The sequence below is a fragment of the Clupea harengus genome, chromosome 15, assembly GCF_900700415.2.
Source record: "Clupea harengus chromosome 15, Ch_v2.0.2, whole genome shotgun sequence".
Lineage (NCBI taxonomy): Eukaryota > Metazoa > Chordata > Actinopteri > Clupeiformes > Clupeidae > Clupea > Clupea harengus.
Window position 1 is genome coordinate 25,962,051 of NC_045166.1, and position 21,060 is coordinate 25,983,110.

At 43.7% G+C, this 21,060-nt stretch overlaps 1 protein-coding gene across 1 annotated transcript; it reads right to left on the bottom strand.

Annotated features, from left to right (window-relative positions):
* Window positions 1-8,092: 8,092 nt before the first annotated feature.
* LOC105893989 lies at window positions 8,093-14,931 on the bottom strand. The gene is made up of 9 exons (XM_031581254.2): window positions 14,716-14,931; window positions 14,485-14,549; window positions 14,243-14,379; window positions 13,985-14,140; window positions 13,094-13,309; window positions 12,830-12,979; window positions 12,555-12,730; window positions 11,269-11,439; window positions 8,093-8,407 (listed from the first exon to the last, which is right to left on the bottom strand). Exons 1-9 carry the CDS (start codon window positions 14,884-14,886, stop codon window positions 8,093-8,095), a joined length of 1,557 nt encoding a protein of 518 aa, XP_031437114.2. The 5' UTR covers window positions 14,887-14,931.
* Window positions 14,932-21,060: the final 6,129 nt, after the last annotated feature.

Sequence of the window (21,060 nt, forward strand, 5' to 3'; positions counted from 1 at the left end):
GATTGAAGGATGGTAGTGATAGAATCTAAATGAGCACGCTAAAGTTGAAGAAGGGACCGGAGAGTTGAAGTCAGGTTTCTGTAGTTTATTTCGGCGTGGAGACCCCTCTCAGCTGGTGCTCAGAGAAAGGCCTACCTGATAGCAGAATGTGTTGGCATTTATACATTTCAGTCAGGTAGAATACAATAGGGGAGGGGATGACCGCACCTATAAGTGAGAGGAAGGGGGAGACAGTGGGGTGAGTGGTTCACCTACAGTATGGGGGGAGGGGGGTGATACCAGGGTACAAAGGATTTTAGCAGGGGGGAGGCTATCTGGGGGGGGAGGGGTTCACATGCCACTTGTTCAGGTCTCAGTGAGACAGACAGAGTACACATCCAAAATGAGTTGCAGATACAAAATAAGGAGTTAATGTCTTACAACAACAGAATAGCAATATTTCCAGTTTCATCAGTAGTTTTTACGAAATCCGGCTGACAAATGAAGGGACCAGCATAGGTCATAAGAATATGCCATAGTCAATAAGTCAATGATATTATACCTAGTCATAATTGTTACTTTTATTTGGATTTAACTAGCCATGAGTGGACTTTGCTTGGTGAATATTCTTTGTCTCTGACCTGGGTAAGTGAGGTGCGACATTGGTCTCACCTCCCCCCCCAGGTCGAGACAAAGAACCCTGCATGCATGGCCCATTTGAATAGACGGTGACACCCCTTAATGTCAGTGTATTTAACCGACTGTTCCCCAAGGAACAAATCAGATGAGCCTGAGGTGAAACTATGAGTGGACGTTCAGGCTTTGTCTCCCTTGGTTGGCCACCACTGTATAAGAATAAACCTGAATCCTGACTGATCAAACCTAAGACTGAATCTTCAATATATGGTATAAAACTAATTACCATCACAAACAAACAGACAGGCAAATGGCACCAAAAACATAACTTACTTGACTGAGGCAATACAATTTTATTCAAGAACTTGACACTAGACACAAGTAGTTGACGTATGCATCTATGTTATTGGACTTAAATACATAACAGCTACTCTCTCACAAAAGTTCAAATGGTTGGGGTCAGAAATGTCTTTGTTTTCCATGAACAGGATTCTTTGACGAAAGCAATGTTTGAGGGACATCATTATTATTTCAATTAAAATTAACTATGTCCAACCTTGTCCATGACGATATTTCCTCTTCAAACTCATTTCATGTGTGTTTTCAGGGAAAACAAGGAAATGTGACCCCAAACTTTTGAACGGTAGTTACATATGTTAAATAGTATATGATGCAACCACACTGACCTTTGACCTTTGCTGTCGTTTCCAATGACTGCAACTGTGTTGAATTTGATCTGTTTTCGAAAAACATAAAACTTCCACAGACAAGGCTAAGGTCAAAGCAATGCGAACAACAATGAATGGCGACTGTAGAAAGCAAAATCCAAATCGCAGACTTTTTTGACGATTTAGAAATCCCGGCCAGCTGCAAGAGGGCATGTTCAGGAAAAAGAGGACCTTTGGTCACCCCATCTGTTACATACACTGTTCTGTATGTCTTGTATGTGTACATGTTTTAGGCCTACATGTATTGTGTTCTGTTTTGTGTTGTTGGTTGGTGTTGTTGTTTTGTCTCCCCCTCCTGTTTTCATTCTCCTACTTCACAGATGTGCACACCTGGTTCCAATCATCCAAATCACCACACCTGTTCCAGATCTCCCATCAACCATTTCCCTTCAAATAGTCCTGTGTTTGTTAATAGTTTGTTGTTGCTTTTGGGTTGAGCTGTGGCAGAGCTCTGGTTGAGCTCGCTTGGCTTGTGTTTGCTATTGCTTTGTTTGTTGCTGGTTTATTGATGCTTTTGGATTTGTCTTTAGTTATTACACCTTTGTTAAACTTTATTACTTTAGTTATTAGCCGTCTACTTTTGTTTTGTCTCTGTCTTTGTTACTTCTTTTTGTTGTGCGCACAGGGTCAATAAGGATAGGTAAGATACTCCGGGGTTTACATATTACATGCACGTAGGTTTACTTGTTGTTAATACCCTAGGTTAGAGTGAGCACCACCCACTGTATTTTTTTGGGTGCAAAGCACCTGTCCATGGGGGGTGGGTTTTGTTATGTTCTTTTCTTTGGTGCCACTGACAGTCCTTGTTGATCCCTGTGTTGCTTTTTTTGTAAATAAATACTTTCTTGTCACTTTCGTGTCCTGGCTTTGTGTGACTGCACCCTCACTTGCCCAAACCTGTTGCCCTTATGTTGCGTCCCACTCCGAGCCACCAGGGGGCGTAACATAAATTGGGGGCTCGTCCGGGATCCTTGATCCTTTTAAGCAACAGGTTTGATGAGTGTTGGTGTGCAGTGCACACGTCAAGTAGGCTGTTAGTATTGGTTAGGTTAGTTGAGGTTTGGCTTAAGGCTGTTTAAGACAACATGAGCACTTTTGATCTTGAGGGTTTTCTTAGTGATCCTTCTGTGGAGCAGATTGATCGCTGTAGGAAAAAGGATTTGTATGCCATTGCGGCACATTTTGAATTTGCAGCCTCACCAACTCTGCTAAAAGCAGAATTGAAAGAAGCTGTTGTACATATGTTAGTACAGAAAAAAGTGCTTGGTACGGGCAGCAGTGCGACTGCTAGTGAGCCCGCTATTCCCCCATCCTTGTCTTCTAGTGCAGAGAAGGACAGCATGGAGGAAGAGGTAGTTGAGGGAGGGCTGGTTGAGGATGAGTCCGTTCCTGTAGAGGTGGCCTCTAATGTGGAGCTGAAGCCCCCTCGTACTGTGCCCCGATTTTCTCCCTTTTCCTTACCTAGGATAAGCGATGATGCCCGCCATAGGCTACGCTTAGCGCGTTTGCAACTTGAGGCTCAGGAAAAAGACAGAGATGCCGAATACAATCACAAGTTGGCTATTCGGAAGATGGAGTTAGAAATGGAGGCAGAAAGAATGGCATTAGAAATAGCAGCAGAAAAAGAGGTGAAACTAAAGCGCCTGGAACTAGAAGCTGCTGCTGCTGTGAGTATAGCTCAGTCTCCTGGTCCTACTAGGCCCATACACACTGATCCCTCCGCGCCTACCAGAGGTTTTGAGGTGAGTAGAAATGTTGTGTTGGTACCTCAATTTCGTGAGACGGAAGTAGATGCTTATTTTACTGCGTTTGAGCGAGTTGCTACATCACTGAAGTGGCCAAAAGAGGTCTGGTCGATATTGCTTCAGTGTAAACTAACAGGGAAAGCGCAGGAGATTTTAGCTGCACTCTCACTAGAAGATAGTTTGTGTTACGAAACTATTAAGACAGCTGTGCTTCGTGCCTACGAACTAGTGCCTGAGGCATATAGGCAAAAGTTCAGAAGTTTTAAAAAATTGTCTAGTAAAACATTCGTGGAGTTCGCTCGCGAGAAAGAGACTCTGTTTAATAGATGGTGCAAGGCAAGTAACGTGACTAATTTTGACACTCTGTCACAGTTAGTTCTCATCGAAGAATTCAAGAATAGTCTGCCTGATAGAATAGTGACGTATCTCAATGAGCAAAAGGTAGGGACATTAGCGCAGGCTGCTGTGCTTGCTGATGAGTTTGTGTTATCACACAAGCAAACTTTTGGGATTCCCCGATATGAGAGTAGGTCTTTTACTCCTTCTGTCTCAGCTAGAATGCCGTCTAGTCCGCCACGTCCATTGCCACTCCGCTCCACCGAGGAACGGGAGTGTTTCTATTGTCACCAAACAGGTCACATAAAGAATGACTGTTTTATGTTAAAACGCAAGCTGTCACAGCCAAGCAAACGACCAAAAGAGGTTGGTTTAGTGCGAACGTTGGTGGGTCCAGTGTCACTAGCCCCGGAGATGGAGCGTGATACTCTGGAACCCTGTTATGAACCATTTATGTTGGACGGGCTGGTTTCCCTCAGCGCAAAGCCGTTGAACCAGTGTCCAGTGCGCATACTCAGGGATACTGGCGCCGCTCAGTCTTTTATATTGTCAGACGTGTTACCTTTTTGTGATGACACTTTAAGTGGCTCTAGTGTGCTTGTGCAAGGCATTGAAATGGGGTTTGTGTCTGTGCCTCTCCATGAGATACATTTATCCTGCGACCTAGCAACTGGAGTGTTTAAAGTGGGCGTGCGCCCGTCTTTGCCCGTTAGAGGCGTCACATTTCTGCTAGGGAATGACATCGCTGGTGGCAAAGTTATGCCAGTTTTAGAAGTTCTAGAACGACCTGAGATTTTGCAGCCTGATGTGTTGGCTCAGGACTTCCCTGAAGTGTTCCCTGTGTGTGTGGTCACCCGTGCTCAAGCACGTAGTTTGGGTGAAGCAGTTGATTTGTCGGATACTCTGTTCGCGACTGAGTTGACTGGCCAAACTATTTCCCCACCTGTGTTTCCTCAGTCTACTGCTGAGCCGAGTGTCCAGCCTAAAGTTCAGTGTGATACTTCCACCAAAGAGACAACTAGGTTGCCTATGGTTCGAAGTAATCTTATTGCTGCTCAGAAGGAGGACGTTACTTTAGCCAAATGTTTTGCTGCAGCTCTTGCTCCAGAGAGCGCTAAGAACAAAAAAATGGATTATTTTATGGAGAATGATCTCCTGATGCGGAGATGGAAGTCTCGCTCTGATTTGGATAACGAGTGGAGTAATGTCTTTCAAATTGTTGTGCCTACACCGTACCGACAGTCCGTTTTATCTCTGGCTCATGAACATCTCTGGTCTGGTCATCTAGGTATTACGAAGACCTATGACCGAGTGCTGCGACAGTTCTTCTGGCCAGGTTTGAAGCGAGATGTGTCTTTGTTTTGCCGTACATGCCATGTATGTCAGGTCACTGGGAAGCCTAATCAGGTTATTAAGCCTGCGCCTCTTCACCCGGTCCCAGCTATAGGGGAACCGTTTGAGCATGTTTTGGTGGATTGTGTTGGCCCTCTGCCAAAAACGAAGTCTGGTAACCAGTTCCTGTTAACCATAATGTGTGTAGCTACCCGGTACCCTGAAGCTATCCCTCTTAGGAGTATAACAGCTCAGTCAGTAGTTAGGGCCCTGATCAAGTTCTTTTCTACTTTTGGCCTCCCTAAGATCGTACAAACCGATCAAGGTACCAACTTCCTTTCGGGTATTTTCGAACAGGTGTTAACATCCCTGTCAATATCACACAGAATCTCGAGTGCTTATCACCCGGAGTCTCAGGGGGCACTCGAAAGATGGCATCAGACGTTTAAGTCAGTGTTGCGCAAATATATCATGGAGAGCGGTAGGGAATGGGATGAAGGAGTCCCTTTGGCTTTATTTGCGGTTAGGGAAATAGTGCAAGAGTCACTAGGTTTTAGTCCAGCAGAGCTGGTATTTGGTCACACCGTTAGAGGCCCTTTAAGAGTGTTAAAGGATCAGCTAACGTGCGAGAGTTCGCCCACCCAGCGAAACGTGCTGACCTACGTGAGTCGCTTCCGAGAACGACTGCACGAGGCTTGCAGTATCGCTAGGGAGAGTCTCTCTGTTGCACAGCAAGGTATGAAGCGGCAGTTCGATAAAAAAGCACTTCCACGTTCTCTTCAAACAGGTGACTTGGTTTTAGTGTTGCTGCCCATTCCAGGTACTTCCATGAGTGCTCGATTTTCAGGTCCTTACACTATTGACAGGAGGTTGAGTGATACTGACTATGTTGTCAGGACCCCTGATAGAAGGCGAAAAACCAGAGTATGTCATATAAACATGTTGAAGAATTATTACACTAGAGGTGACGTCCAGCCTGAGACATGCAGTGCGCCTCTTGTAGCCACTGTTGCGGCTGCGGTGTCAGTAGCTGTGAGCCCTACTGCAGTGAGTGATGAGGATGGCCTGAGTTTGCGAAATGCCCAGCAACAGACCCCTCGGTTGTCAAACTCAGAAATGTTGTTGAAACTTCCATCCTTAATGCATCATTTAAGCAGGGAGCAGGAAGCTGACCTACTCGGCCTTATCTCCGAGTTCCCCTGTCTGTTTGGAGATGTGCCTACCCGCACTACGGTGCTAGAGCACGACATAGATGTGGGTGAGTCCAGACCTATTAAACAGCACCCATACAGAGTAAATGCACACAAAAGATCTCTGATGAAAATAGAGGTTGATTATTTACTGGAGAATAATTTAGCACAGCCCAGTTCCAGTCCATGGAGTTCTCCGTGCTTATTGGTTCCAAAGCCTGACGCTACTGTCCGATTCTGCACAGATTACCGAAAGGTAAACCATGTTACTGTGCCTGACTCATTTCCTATGCCCCGCGTAGATGATTGCGTGGATACCATAGGATCAGCTCGCTATGTCACAAAGCTAGATCTATTGAAAGGTTACTGGCAAGTTCCCCTTTCACAACGGGCTTCTGCCATCAGTGCTTTTGTGACTCCCGATAATTTCTTACAATATTCCGTGATGGCTTTCGGGATGAGAAACGCTCCGGCCACTTTCCAGAGGTTGGTGAATATTGTGTTTAGTGGTGTGCCTAACTGTACTGCATATTTGGATGATGTGGTAATACACTCGTCAGAGTGGCCTGCTCATGTGGACTCGCTAAGAACCGTGTTTCAGCGACTGGCTGATGCGTCTCTGACACTGAACCTCGCAAAATGTGAGTTTGGGAAGGCGACTGTGACCTACTTGGGTAAACAGGTGGGCGGAGGCCAAGTGCGTCCCTTGGAGGCCAAGATCGCAGCTATCACGTCTTTCCCAGTACCAACCACTCGGCGGGAGTTACGCCGATTCCTCGGAATGACGGGTTACTACAGAGGGTTCTGTAGGAACTTCTCTTCCGTTGCAGCCCCAATGACTGACTTGATCAGTCCATTGGTAAAGTTTGTCTGGTCAGATAGGTGTCAAATCGCCTTTGAATGCTGTAAAGCACTCTTGTGTAATGCCCCAGTACTGAGTGCTCCTGATTTTAATAAACCGTTTTCCATTGAAGTCGATGCGAGCTGTATTGGTGCTGGTGCAGTTCTAACTCAGATGGATTCTGAGGGTTTGGTCCACCCTGTAGGTTTCTTTTCGAAAAAATTTAATAGTAGCCAAATGCGCTACTCAACTATAGAGCAGGAGACGTTGGCGTTGCTGCTCGCGCTCCAATTTTTCGAGGTATATGTTGGGTCTAGTGCGGAGCCTGTGGTGGTTTACACAGACCACAATCCGCTGGTGTTTTTGCATCGCATGCACAACCATAACCAGCGACTAATGCGTTGGTCTTTAGTTATAACAAATTACAACCTGGTGATCCACCACAAAAAGGGCACAGACAATGTGTTTGCGGACGCTCTGTCTCGGGTGTAAATGTGGGTCAGTGGTTACTGGGGGCAATTATTGATTTTGGGTACGGGATGGTTTGAGGTATCGTCAGCCATGGGCTGACTCTTTATGGGGGGGAGTGTTACATACACTGTTCTGTATGTCTTGTATGTGTACATGTTTTAGGCCTACATGTATTGTGTTCTGTTTTGTGTTGTTGGTTGGTGTTGTTGTTTTGTCTCCCCCTCCTGTTTTCATTCTCCTACTTCACAGATGTGCACACCTGGTTCCAATCATCCAATCACCACACCTGTTCCAGATCTCCCATCAACCATTTCCCTTCAAATAGTCCTGTGTTTGTTAATAGTTTGTTGTTGCTTTTGGGTTGAGCTGTGGCAGAGCTCTGGTTGAGCTCGCTTGGCTTGTGTTTGCTATTGCTTTGTTTGTTGCTGGTTTATTGATGCTTTTGGATTTGTCTTTAGTTATTACACCTTTGTTAAACTTTATTACTTTAGTTATTAGCCGTCTACTTTTGTTTTGTCTCTGTCTTTGTTACTTCTTTTTGTTGTGCGCACAGGGTCAATAAGGATAGGTAAGATACTCCGGGGTTTACATACTACATGCACGTAGGTTTACTTGTTGTTAATACCCTAGGTTAGAGTGAGCACCACCCACTGTATTTTTTTGGGTGCAAAGCACCTGTCCATGGGGGGTGGGTTTTGTTATGTTCTTTTCTTTGGTGCCACTGACAGTCCTTGTTGATCCCTGTGTTGCTTTTTTTGTAAATAAATACTTTCTTGTTACTTTCGTGTCCTGGCTTTGTGTGACTGCACCCTCACTTGCCCAAACCTGTTGCCCTTATGTTGCGTCCCACTCCGAGCCACCAGGGGGCGTAACAGTAACTGTAAGGTTCCCTCCCTCTGGGATGAAGATTGCAGCAGACGAATCCACTCCTAGTGTCTCATTGTATGAGCTGTTGACAACAGTTTGGCGTAGTTGGATGATATCTGTTCCTGTTACAAAGGATGTGTCATCTTGCAGGGATCCCACAATAACTTCAATAGAGCCCAGCAAAGATGCACTGACATTCCTTGTTGTATTGCCATCATTTAAACGCTTCCAGACATTGACGGTAGAATTGGACACAAGGACGGTTGAGGCGTTGAGGAAATTCTGGGAAGTGATAAAAAAGGTAGTGGTTATGGAGGCAGAGCTTGTGTGTTTGTTTAGAAAATGAACATTTATGCCTTTTCCCATAGCACGACTATACGCAAAGGCAAGCATAACTCTAATGCCGTATTGCTTTGGTTGTTGAAAGGTATATTGCATATTATCCTTCTGATTCTCTCATTTGAAACTATGATCATGTTTGTGATTGTTCCTTGCATACCTTGTATAGAGCAACACTCTCCTACAATGCAACAAACATAGCAAATTTAACAAAACATAGCAACTGTACTAACATGCCATAGCTATACAGCTGGTAATGGATATCAGTCATGATCCTGGAAACTCCCCCATGCCCTGCATATCTTCTACACTTGAATAAATCTGTATAATTATCATGTTGTTGATAAACTATATCTATAGAGTTAGAATAGTTTCAAAATTCACCAATAAATGTCACGCGATTAACAAATGTATTTTGTGATTTGAAAATAAATGGCACGCAATTAACAAATGTTTTTCCTGATTCACATATAAACATCACGCCATTCCCAAATGTAAACTGTTAAATGTCTATACAGAGTAACTAACGTACATTTACAAATGCTCGCCATTTGTGAACATCCTTGCATTTATTTGTGGATTTCTTTCTTTTTCTTTCCTTACCCAGCTTTATTCACAAATGCATTTTCTTTTTTCAAAAGTACATGGGGAGAGGTCCAAAAGTCTGAGACCTTACAGCCACTGGGTGACTGCTTTACTTCAATTATTTAATTATTTGAGCTATGTATCAAGCTAAAAAAAGATCATCATTCTTCCATCCATCCTGTCCAGCAGTTTTGAACATGCACTGAAAAACGGGCCGATTTTGTGAAATGCATTTGTGAAATGATTGAATGATGATTGATACTTTTACAGTTTGGTGGCAAATTGTGTTGATGGCTAACGTTAGGTAATGTTTGATAATGCTTACAGAGCTAACATTAAACTAGTTAATTACTGGATGTACAGTAAAGGCTATTTTCAAATTGTCATGTTAGACCGATTGAAAATGCATGTTGATTAGTCTGTAAATAAATGTAACAGCATTTACATTTGTGGATCGCGTGAAATTTATATGTGAATCAGGAAATACATCTGTGAATCACGTGACATTTATTTGTCCATTTTGAAACTCCATACAAATCAGGTGTATTTAGTAGTGCTGTCAGTTTAACGCGTTATTAACGGCGTTAACGCAAACCCATTTTAACGGCGTTAATTTTTTTATCGCGAGATTAACGCAATTTTTTTTTTTATTATTTTTTTTTTAGATGAACGATCTTTTTGGCCTCGCAAACTGTGTAGTAGGCTAACGTTACGGTTTGAGTGAATGGTGAGCGCGATACGGCGAAATGGATGATAAAAAGCTTCTGAATGGAAAGTTGACTTTTAAAAGTTGTGTTGTGCAATAGAAGCAAGCTTCACTGTTGTCTGAAAATGTCAACAGGCAGCTGGCTGAAAGCAAAGAAGTAGTAGGCTTACCTTTTATTGGTAACCTAACTGTTACGGTTCATTGTTTCTGAAATAAGAGGCCTGACTGCTATGTTCCCAGCAAACTTGAAAAAAAGAAAATATTAAGCCATGGTTTAACTGCACTATAGGCTGAGTCACTTTATAATTTTATTTTGTACCGCCCTGTTTGGCAATGTTGGTTTTTAATAAAATAAAACATTTGCTTAAAGCAAGCCAATCCACTTTTCCATGTTGATAAGGGCATTAAAATACAAATAAAATGATGGAAAAAATAAATAAACGAAGGGACATTTAGAATAGATACAAATTTGCGATTAATCGCGATTAATTTTGAGTTAACTATGACATAAATGCGATTAATCGTTTGACAGCACTAGTATTTAGCTAAACAAGCATGCCACTGATGAGTTCAGGATGCAGGAGCCGTACTGAGAATCACTGATCTAAAATGTTAGAATATTTTCAACACAATGTAGCTCTAAACACAAAAGTATACTTGTGTGATTAGGGTGCACAATACACAGGCTTACACAGGCCCAATCCCAATCCCCCCTCCTCCCCCCATTCTGTGTGTTCCCATTTCTTTTGGGAATCGAGGTATAGAGGGAATCTGGCCCTCCAAGTGGAGCATTTTCAGATGCAGGCTCCAAACGATGTGATAGAAGAACATTCTCAGAATGCTTTGTTGGATTATCTTAGAAGCAAAGGAATATGTGATTTGATTGTTATAACACGTGCCAGTAGAGTTATTTCCATGTCCCCTGCTCATCTTATATCAGTGCAGGGCAGAAATTGCCATGGGCAGGACTACACTCTGTTGTCCCATTTCATTGGGGAATATTTCAACCACTACCCCTTTAACTTGAGTGGCACCTCCAAACTGATTGGGCACTCGAAAACAAGGGGTAGGGATAGAAAAATAAGAAATGGGATTGGGCCATAGAAATTAAAAGCAAAAGGGACAAATGTAGAGAGAAGAGTGGTAAAGTAAATTAAACATCATTCGAATACTGCCACTGTCACCAAATATTTCATACTAACACATACGTTTTATATATGGAACTTTTCCACATATCACTGTCCTTACCATGTCTTGGCAACTCTTTTAAATGCAAGCAACTCTCCAAAACACTGATGAATTATTGCTTAAAGCAAGATTGACTGTATCATTCACTGACTTTAAATATTTTACTATACTAGATGCATATTTTAAGAATTACATACTTTGCCTCAAGTCTGTCAATCATAGAGACTATGTGGAGTTTACCTGCAGTGCCAATCATCTGTTTTGGCCTCATTTCCAGTCAAATGACACAAAACCTTTGTCAATTACACATTTACATTGTACTTACCTCTATGACATCCACGCTGATTGTAAAGCCTCGTGAAGTGTTTGCAACATTATTCAGGATATTTACAACACTTCTCATATTTGCTGTTGAGTTAGTTATCCGTTCTTCATTTTCCAATGTGGTGTTACTTAATCTTTCCACAAACTCTGGTAGGGTATCTGCTGACAAAATCTAGAAAAAAAATGTGAGGGAGATATTAAAACTATAACACAATCAAACAGTTCATATTGTACACAATCTCACTATAACACTATACTTGAAACTTTCTTCCTAAGACTGACATTGACATGCAATTGCAGATGCCATAACCTGTCATGAAAGCTATTGTGTAAGACATACTGTAAGTAATGCTGTTATAACGGTAACATTGGTAACTATCTTGTCTCATGATGTTAGATGCCAGCACATGTTAATGAGCAGCCACATCAAATACTGTATTTTAAAAGCTGTCAGCACTGTTACCACTCAACTATTTTATACACATTGGGACCATATGAATGGGAAATCATGTGTGGGAAATTCACAAAAGTTGTAGAAGAAATGTATTCGCTAAAAGGGGGTGCATTAACTCCCCATTTGCCTAGTGCAAAATGTGACTAAGGTTAATGGAAACAGGTTATTTTTACTATGATGATGATTATTTACATGTTCTTACGCAGGTGTGTTTCAGTTGCCATGATAACCTGACATGTTGAACCCACAACTGTTCAGTAAAGTGGGTTCATACTATGTGCCAAAACTACCTGAAGCGTGTGTTACCCCGGCTATATGGAACCTGGCAGTGACAACAGTGGCTATCACCACCTCAGCCCTCATTAGCTTCAGAACCATTCTCTGTTATTACCATTCTCACATATTTAAAAAAATAAATAAAAAATAAGCCTGTCTACAAAGCTCCTAAAGAGGTGTCCATTTTTCCCAAAAAAGGATGAAAATTTCCCTTGTAATAATTCTCTTAACACAGCTGATGGAAACTCACATCAATTCCCCTTTTTCTTTTTCATGGAGATGCTTAAAATATTCCAAAGGGTTCGATAGAAACTTGATTCTGACATTACAATTTTAATACATTGATGACAAAGGGTCATCTGTCAGGAAATATGATATTTCTGAATGTATGTAAAACAGAATTTTTTTTGTGATTAGAAAAAGATTAAAGGTGGTCTCATTTCAGTGATACACAAACCTTGATTTTGATATTCTAACTACAATAACACAAAGTAAATAAAAGCGGTGAAAGCATTCATCCTTTGTATAGGAGAATGAGTACAACATAAGAACATTACCTTAGATTCATCTTCCAGCTCTTGGATCACAAGCAAAACACACGCATCTTCTATAATCTCCCAATCCTTCTGCTGACATACTGCTGTAACAGTACCAACTTCATCTCCTTCACAGTCCCCTTTAGCTTCTTGGCCATCATTTCCAGCGCCAAATGTTTCATCAGAACAGGCAAACTCTGAAAGTTAGAAAAGGGCGTTTCCTTTTTCTTATCTTACAGACGTAGGTGAAGTTGAGTTATATGCATATTAATAGAGTGGGCAGGGAGAAACCTTACCTTCTTCTTTAAAACTTAAGGTCACATTTTTTGAACTGTAACCAAAGTTCTGCAATTTAGGGTTTTTTATTTTGCAGCTGAGCACAGCTTCTCCTGGATCTTTTCTGCAGTTCTGTATAAGGTATGAATACCTGCAATTCTCAGATGGCCCTAAGGCAAGAAAAAGAGAGCGATATTAGTCTGAAAGTGTTATTATACTGGATATACTGGATTCAATAACTCTGACACCTTGTGATAATCTGCATTTCATGAGTAAAAACTCACCTTGCTCCTGGAGATAATTATTGACGTCAACCACTTTCACCATCTCAACTTCATAATCTGAGCTTGAACAACACTGCAGGGTCAAACTTTGCCTGTCTTTACACTGGATGGTTTTGTTTTCACTCTTTTGAATGATTGGGTATGGTTTTATGCTATCAATTCTTTCCCACTGAATAAAAGGCACTGAGTTTTTTGTTGATATGCACTCATAACGACCTGTAGGGGGACAAAACACAGAAATGATGCTACAGAAAAGCATTAAGGACATGATACTGTCATAAAATGCGTGCTCATCATTGTTGAGCTTTCAGACCAGTCATTAGCTTGAACAATACCCTGTAATTGCATGTCACATTGCCAGATCTTTCTTGGCTATAACTGATATAATAACGGTGATGTACATGACACTATACAATAATATCATCAGACAGAATACGGCATCTGCCATGACATGGTCACACTAATCCTATGGCAGAGGGTTCAAATCAAAAGGTATGTGTGAGTGGGGGTAAGCCTGTCATTAACAAAATGCAGCTTTCACTTTCCATTCATCTAAAACATGCCTTCATGAGCAAGACATGTGGACTTGGTAGATTTAGTGGTGACAGGAAATGGCATTACGACTGGTAAACTTGAACTTTAAACATTACACCGTAGCATTACAAGCTAGTTATTAGTAGAGATCATGCAGAAATCATCTTTAGCATTTCAACTAAGATTTTCTCTATTACTACTGCTAGTGAAATCATGCAAAAGGTCCTGAAAAAAAGGTCCTGGAAACTTAAAAAGTGCACCACCTGAAAAGAAAGGGGCATAAGCAGGCTGGTTTTCTGGGCCAGCAGTAAAGGGTGAAGTGTAAATGTTAATTATTTCATTGATTCAACGACTCACCATTGTTAGTGGAGCTGACTTTTGGAATGTTGAGTCTTTCAGAAGAGCCAGAAATTTTCTGCCCATTAAATCTCCATTCAGTCACACCACTGCATTTTAACACCATGTTTTCCAAGGGAAAAATAGCGCCTGTGCCCTCTCTCAAGACTGTCCTTTCTAGGAACAGAAATAGATGTGAGGAAAAGTGTTGATGCAAATTGTGTGCTACAAAAAAGTTTTCAATTATTTTTTTTAAATGCCATTTTCAAAATCACTTACCACTTACAACAAAGGGGTTATCAGCCAATTCATATTTTTTTGCCTTAAGGTCCTTTATGACACCTTCACTTGCATCCAGAAAACTAATGCTTGGATTTGTCGACTGAAGGGAGAAGTCAACAATCACACTACCTGACCTGTTTAGACAGATTAACAACGATGACCAACATTATTGCATGGAAACACGTGGAATATGCAACACAGTAACTTTGATATTTGCAAAAACAATAAAATCAGTATACCTGAAACTTGTGACAGCTGCTGAATCAACTTTATAACCTTGTAATTCTCTAAAGTTGTTCTCCACCTAAGTGACAATAATTTAGGGATGTATTAAGGTAATAATTAATTTAAACAATGGATAGACTATTATTTTACTATTTGTATTTAATATCTGGTTAGTAATACATTTTTATAATATGCAATATTATACAATTTATGCAATTTTAATACCTACTGCATTTAATACTTACTGCATTTTCAATATCTGTTTTATATGTTTTGTATATTTCACTTGTTGGATCATTGAGGCGAAAATCAAAGTTTTGATTCATTGTCAAAGAGAAACTGATCGTAGAAACTGCAGATGGAAAAAAGGAGTTGGACGTACGATCACAGAAAATTAATACATCACAAGTTATCATTTGCACTTTGCATCCGACACATATTGTTTCCTTCCGTGCTCAAGATATTACAACATACCACACCTCAATAACTAAAGCTCATAATCCATACTAGTCAGTTTTACTAAATGATGGTTTTGTTTCCCGATAAAATGAGACACAAATAAAGCATAAACCTCACTCAAACTCAACTGTTTTAGGTGTCATTAAATCCAGTAATGATGGTTACACACTGATAGAAATAAATGGGCATTGCTCAGAGACAGTTTTTTAATAATTGATAGTGGTAGTAAAGTGTAACGTTGACCACCATGGAACACTGAGACAAAAGCATCAGACAGTACAAAAAAGATCAGTTGAGACATTAATATATCTCCTTCTTCACATACCAGGACCTATTGTTGTTGTTGTTGTCGTTGTTGTTGTTGTCGTTGTCGTTGTTGTCGTCGGTGTTGTTGTCGTTGTTGTTGTTGTCGGTGTTGTTGTTGTTGTCGGTGTTGTTGTTGTTGTTACTGTTGTTGTTGTTGTTGTTATTGTTTCTGCTGCTGTTGGTAATGGAGAAAGTGTAAGCAAAGGTGTAAAGGGAAAACATGTCCTTATACAGCAGTTCCTAGCGCTAATTGTTGCTGTTTTTTGTCCACAAAGTGAGAATTTTCGTGGACAAAATACATTATGGTGTTACATGGTTTCATAATCAAAGTAATGCATTTCGTAGCACAGGAGGCATTCTGTCTCTGAAAAAAGGTCTTTAACACTTGGTGCCCTATAAGAAAATGGGCAACATTTCAAAGAAGCAATATCATTAACACAAACAGACAAAGACCTATGCATGGATTGCTGGAACCAATTGGCAGATTATCACAAATTACACTACATTAAAGTCATTTTTTTTTACTTTTTAGGTTGTCGTGGACATGCAGGGAGAAAGGTTTCCCAATTACACGCACATGCACCCACTCACATACACAGAAACACACCTATGCATGGGTTGCTGGTACTAATAGGCAGAGATGAGTTGGTTGGAGTGTATCCTCTCCAGCAAGAACAGTTGTAGCTGCCGATGGTGTTGGAGCAGGTGGAGTTCAGACCACATGGATCCAAGTCACATTCATTTACGTCTATCAAGACGAAATTGGGTATAAACATAATGCATTACATAAACATAAACATAAACATAATGGAACACTGAGACAACAGCATCAGACAGTACAAAAAAGATCAGTTGAGACATTAATATATCTCCTCCTTCACATACCAGGACCTATTATTGTTGTTGTTGTCGGTGTTGTCGGTGTTGTTGTTGTCGTCGGTGTTGTTGTTGTCATTGTTGTCGTCGGTGTTGTTGGTGTGGTTGTTGTTGTCATTGTTGTCGGTGTTGTTGTTGTTTCTGCTGCTGTTGGTAATGGAGAAAGTGTAAGCAAAGGTGTAAAGGGAAAACATGTCCTTATGCAGCAGTTCCTAGCGCTAATTGTTGCTGTTTTTTGTCCACAAAGTGAGTTCCTTATCGCAGTTCACTGCAATATAACAGTATGGTACATGACACTAGTCATGGGCCTAAATCGAAGCATTTATCCATTCACGCCTGAAAGGCCGCGAGATCTGTCAGCGCGCACTCCTGAGCCCGCCCCCTCAGGAGTCTATATCTTGAATCGCACACCACAGATCAACCTCTTTGAAAACTTTGCAAGACGAAGTGCCAGCTCCGAGTACATCCTCTACGCTACCAGGTCAAAGAGTTTTGTGTGCTTTTGCTCTCTACGGGTTGGTGAGTTATTCGGGTTCTTTAACCCTCACTAGCTCAGGGCACTGCAAAATTCGTTGACTCAACTTAATTTTGGAAGTAGTAGCCGCTATCCTAGCTGCCTAGCTGGCTACGTTTCTGACTAGCCTGCTAGCTTACTAACAACGTGTTCGTTGCTAATAGTGTGCTTGTGTATTAATACTTTCTTCTACTTTCAGATTAAAGATGTCCAGACACTACCCCGACTGCGGGCACACCCATGTTAAGGGTGACCGCCACCGTCGGTGCGTGACCTGCCTCGGCAGGAACCACGCAGAGGTCGCGCTCTCAGGCGCTGACCCTGTCTGTGTCATCTGTGCTAGCCTGACGCTAGCCAAGGCTACCAGGCGCCTTGCGCTATGGAAGCGCAAGGACGCCGAGGGGGCTGCACCGGCTCCATCCGGGGCTAACGCCCCTGTAGGACCGAATGCGCCTCCAGCCGTGGGCTCTGTGAGTGTGAGCAGCCGCCTTGCAGCCGCAGCTCCACTCTTTGGCCTCTCCCCGTCACCGCCACCTGCTAGCCCAAGGGCCGCGGGCAGCGAGGCGGAGGAGCTACCACTGGGCGGTGTCCTGCCCGAACTGAAGCTGGACATCGGCCTAGATGATGAGAGTCTGCTGGACTACTCCGATGAGCACAGCTCAATCGCAGAGGCAATGTAGACAAGCCAGGACGTTAAGCCGCGGGTGGATACACCCCCTACTACGTCACGGATTCTGGGCCAGCAACTCCACGAGGTTGCGCTGAGAGCAGCCAGCTGCCTCGGGCTCCCTCTCCCTCCCCCTCCTAGTGTGCGGTCCTCGGTGCTGGACGGGGAGTTTTACGCTGGCCCTGCCACACCAGTTCCTAGTTGCATCCCCTTCTTCGAGGAGGTGCACGAGGAACTGCAGGCGACATGGGCGACCCCCTACTCGGGCCGTGCCCCGGTGCCGGGGTTCGCGCCCTACATGCAACTTCACAGGGCTAGTGAGAGCGGCTACCTCTCCTTCCCTAAGGTGGAGGATGCAGTAGCGGGCTACCTCTCGCCCGCCTCCCCCACGATGCGCCTCGGCCAGAAGCCTCTCCTGCCTACGCGGGTGGCCAGGCACCAGGCTCAGCTGGCAGAAAAGGCCTACTTGGCTGCAGGGCAGGCTGCCTGCACGACCAATACGGCGGTGCTGCTGCAGCGCTATCAGGCGAAGCTCCTGACTGAGCTAGCCTTGTCGCTGGGGGAGGATCACTCGTCGGTGGCAGAGCTCCGTCGCGCGACGGATCTGTCACTCCGACTGACCCGGTGCACCTCACAGGCACTGGGGAGGGTGATGGGTACCGCGGTGGCTACCCAGAGGTCTCTGTGGCTGTCACTGGCTAAACTCTCAGACAGAGAGAAAGCACCGCTCCTCGATCAGCCCGTCGCTCACATGTGAAAATCATGTCCAGCACGGTAAGCAGGTTCTCACAAGCACCACACTCGTATGTTCTAGCACCTGTCCCAGATGGCGCAGTACCCAGACATGCTTGTGCGACTTCCCCCGCGATGCACACAGTGCAATCGCACCCCCCAATTTTTTTCAAAACCATGAGGGGGCAACCCCAGATCTCGTCCCCCTCCCTAGGCGGAGTGGGTGCAGATCTAGGCTTAGACTCATTGACCATGAGCAGGTTAGTTCCCGACAAATTCAACTCAAAGCACAACCTGGCTGGTTCACTGTCACTGCACTGCACAGTCACTGCACCATTGGGCACCTCGCCTGCTCCTGTGGGCAGCGAGGCACGTCCTTTCCCTCAGGGCAGTTCATATACCAGGTCACCTCAACTACGGTGCGGACCTGTTATCGAGGGGCGATCCTCGAGCAGCAGATTGGTGTCTACACCCACAGGTGATAGAACAGATCTGGGTGGGTTTTTTCAGGGCGCAGGTGGACCTGTTCGCAAACAGGCAGAACACCTGCTGCCCGCTCTGGTTCTCGCTAGGGGGCGACAACCCCCCACTGGGCATAGACGCGCTGGGCCACCAGTGGCCAGATCTACGCCTATATGCTTTTCCCCCGATTCCGCTTCTCCAGCAAGTGCTGTGCAGGGTAGCGGACGAGGGCAGAGAATTGATATTGATAGCCCCCCACTGGCCCAATCAGCCGTGGGCGGCAGATCTAGTCAATATGTCAGTGCAGCAGCCTTGGGAGCTGCCTCTGCGGAGAGACCTCCTAACGCAGGCGCACAGGACAGTGTGGCACCCCCATCCGGAGTGGTGGCGTCTCAGAGCCTGGCACCTGAACGGTGCAGTCGACACGGTGTGTCGACACGGGCTCTGTATACGCTGAAGTGGCGCAGTTTTGAACGATGGTGTGCTGCGCGTCAGCATGACCCCATTAACTGCGCGCTGGGCGTTATTCTAGAATTCCTACAGCAGTTGTTTGATGAGGGGAAGGCGGCTTCCACTCTCAAAGTGTACAATGGCTGCCATTTCAGCCTGCCACGCAGGCATTAATGGCAGTTCTCCTGGCAGTCACCCGCTAGCGTCACGCTTTATGGCGGGGGTGAGACGGCTCAGGGTGCCAGAGAGACACCTCATACCCTCTTGGGATCTGCTGGTGGTGTTACGTGCTCTCACAGGGCCTCCGTTCGAGCCCCTGGAGACGGTGGACATAAAGTTTGTCTCTTTAAAGACCGCGCTGCTACTGGCGTTAACGTCAGCAAAGCGCGTTGGTGACATGTAAGCCCTGTCAGTCAGCCCATCGTGCCTTCAGTTCTCAATCGCTGGTGACAGAGTGGTTATGCGACCTAATGCTGCTTACACACCTAAAGTGGTGGTAACCCCATTCCGCAATCAGGTGATTGAATTAGCAGTTTTCTCGCCTCCTCCTTTTGCGTCTGCAGAGGAGGAACGTTTGAATAAGCTCTGTCCAGTGCGCGCTCTCCGCTGTTACGTGGAGCGCACTAGAGCTTTCAGACAGTCAGATCAGCTATTTGTGTGCTTTGGTGCACGTGCAAAAGGCAGACCTCTATCAAAACCGAGCCTCTCCCGTTGGATAGTAGAGGCTATCGTGTTGTCTTATAAGAGCTTGTCTTTAGATCCCCCGGAGAAGTTGCATGCGCACTCTACGCGGGGGGTCTCGTCTTCCTGGGCCTTACTAAAGGGCGTCTCAGTGGAAGATATTTGCAAAGCTGCAAGCTGGAGTTCTCGCCACACTTTCATTAGATTCTATATGTTAGATGTGGCTGAACCTAGTTTTCTACATGGCGTTCTGCAGGCGAGCAATCTCTGAATCCCCTGGCCTGAGAACGATCTATATGATAAGTGTGTTCATTGGTGTCTACATGTTATGTTGCACATGAAACATTCCAGGGTGGTTTCCTACAGGCGCAGGATCACGGATCCATGCCGCCTATGATAAAGGTCGCCCTGTTAATATGTTCACCGCCAGCTGCCGTATGAACCTCTATGAGGGCAAAGGCTTCAATAAAGCTGGTGTGTGTGATTGGCTGCCACTGTATTATCACGCGGGAATGTATAGGGTCCCATACTGTTATATCGCAGTGAACTGCGATAAGGAACGTCTTGGTTACTTACGTAACCTCGGTTCCTTAAGCAGGAACCAGATATAACAAAGTTGGCGTGTACAGTGTTACCTTCCTGCTTAAGGAACCGAGGTTACGTAAGTAACCGAGACGATTTGCGTGACATGAATCATCTGTTTTGTTGTCTGTGCATGAAAAAATGCACTGTCTTCAATATTTGTGGACACAATGCTAATGCGTTTGTGTTTTTCGTGGACAAAATACATTATGGTGTTACATGGTTTCATAATCAAGTAATGCATTTTGTAGCACATGAGGCATTCTGTCTCTGAAAAAAGGTCTTTAACACTTGGTGCCCTATAAGAAAATGGGCAATATTTCAAAGAAGCAATAATCATTAACACAAACAAACAAAGACCTATGCATGGATTGCTGGAACCAATTGGCAGAATATCACAAATTACACTACATTAAAGTATTTTTTTTACTTTTTAGGTTGTCGTGGACATGCATGGTGAAAGGTTTCCCAATTACGCACACATAAACCCACTCACATACACATAAACACACCTATGCATGGGTTGCTGGTACTAATAGGCAGAGATGAGTTGGTTGGAGTGTATCCTCTCCAACATGAGCAGTTGTAGCTGCCGATGGTGTTGGAGCAGGTGGAGTTCAGACCACATGGGTCTAAGTGACATTCATTCACATCTACAAGAGAAATAAACAAGTATAAAATTAGTAATACATTATGATATACATTGATAATATACACAAAATATTATATATATATCACACATTACACTACATTAAAGTAATTTGTTTTACTTTTTAGGTTGTCGTGGACATGCAGGGAGAAAGGTTTCCCAATTAGACGAACATGCACCCACTCATATACACATAAACACACCTATGCATG

Excerpts from the sequence above, each read along its gene's own strand:
- LOC105893989 (XM_031581254.2), bottom strand. The coding sequence starts at position 14,886 with ATGATAACTTGTGATGTATTAATTTTCTGTGATCGTACGTCCAACTCC. Across the intron at positions 11,440-12,554 it reads AGCTGGAAGATGAATCTAAG|ATTTTGTCAGCAGATACCCT; the intron begins GTAATGTTCTTA and ends TTTTTTTTCTAG. Across the intron at positions 8,408-11,268 it reads TCAGCGTGGATGTCATAGAG|AATTTCCTCAACGCCTCAAC; the intron begins GTAAGTACAATG and ends ATCACTTCCCAG.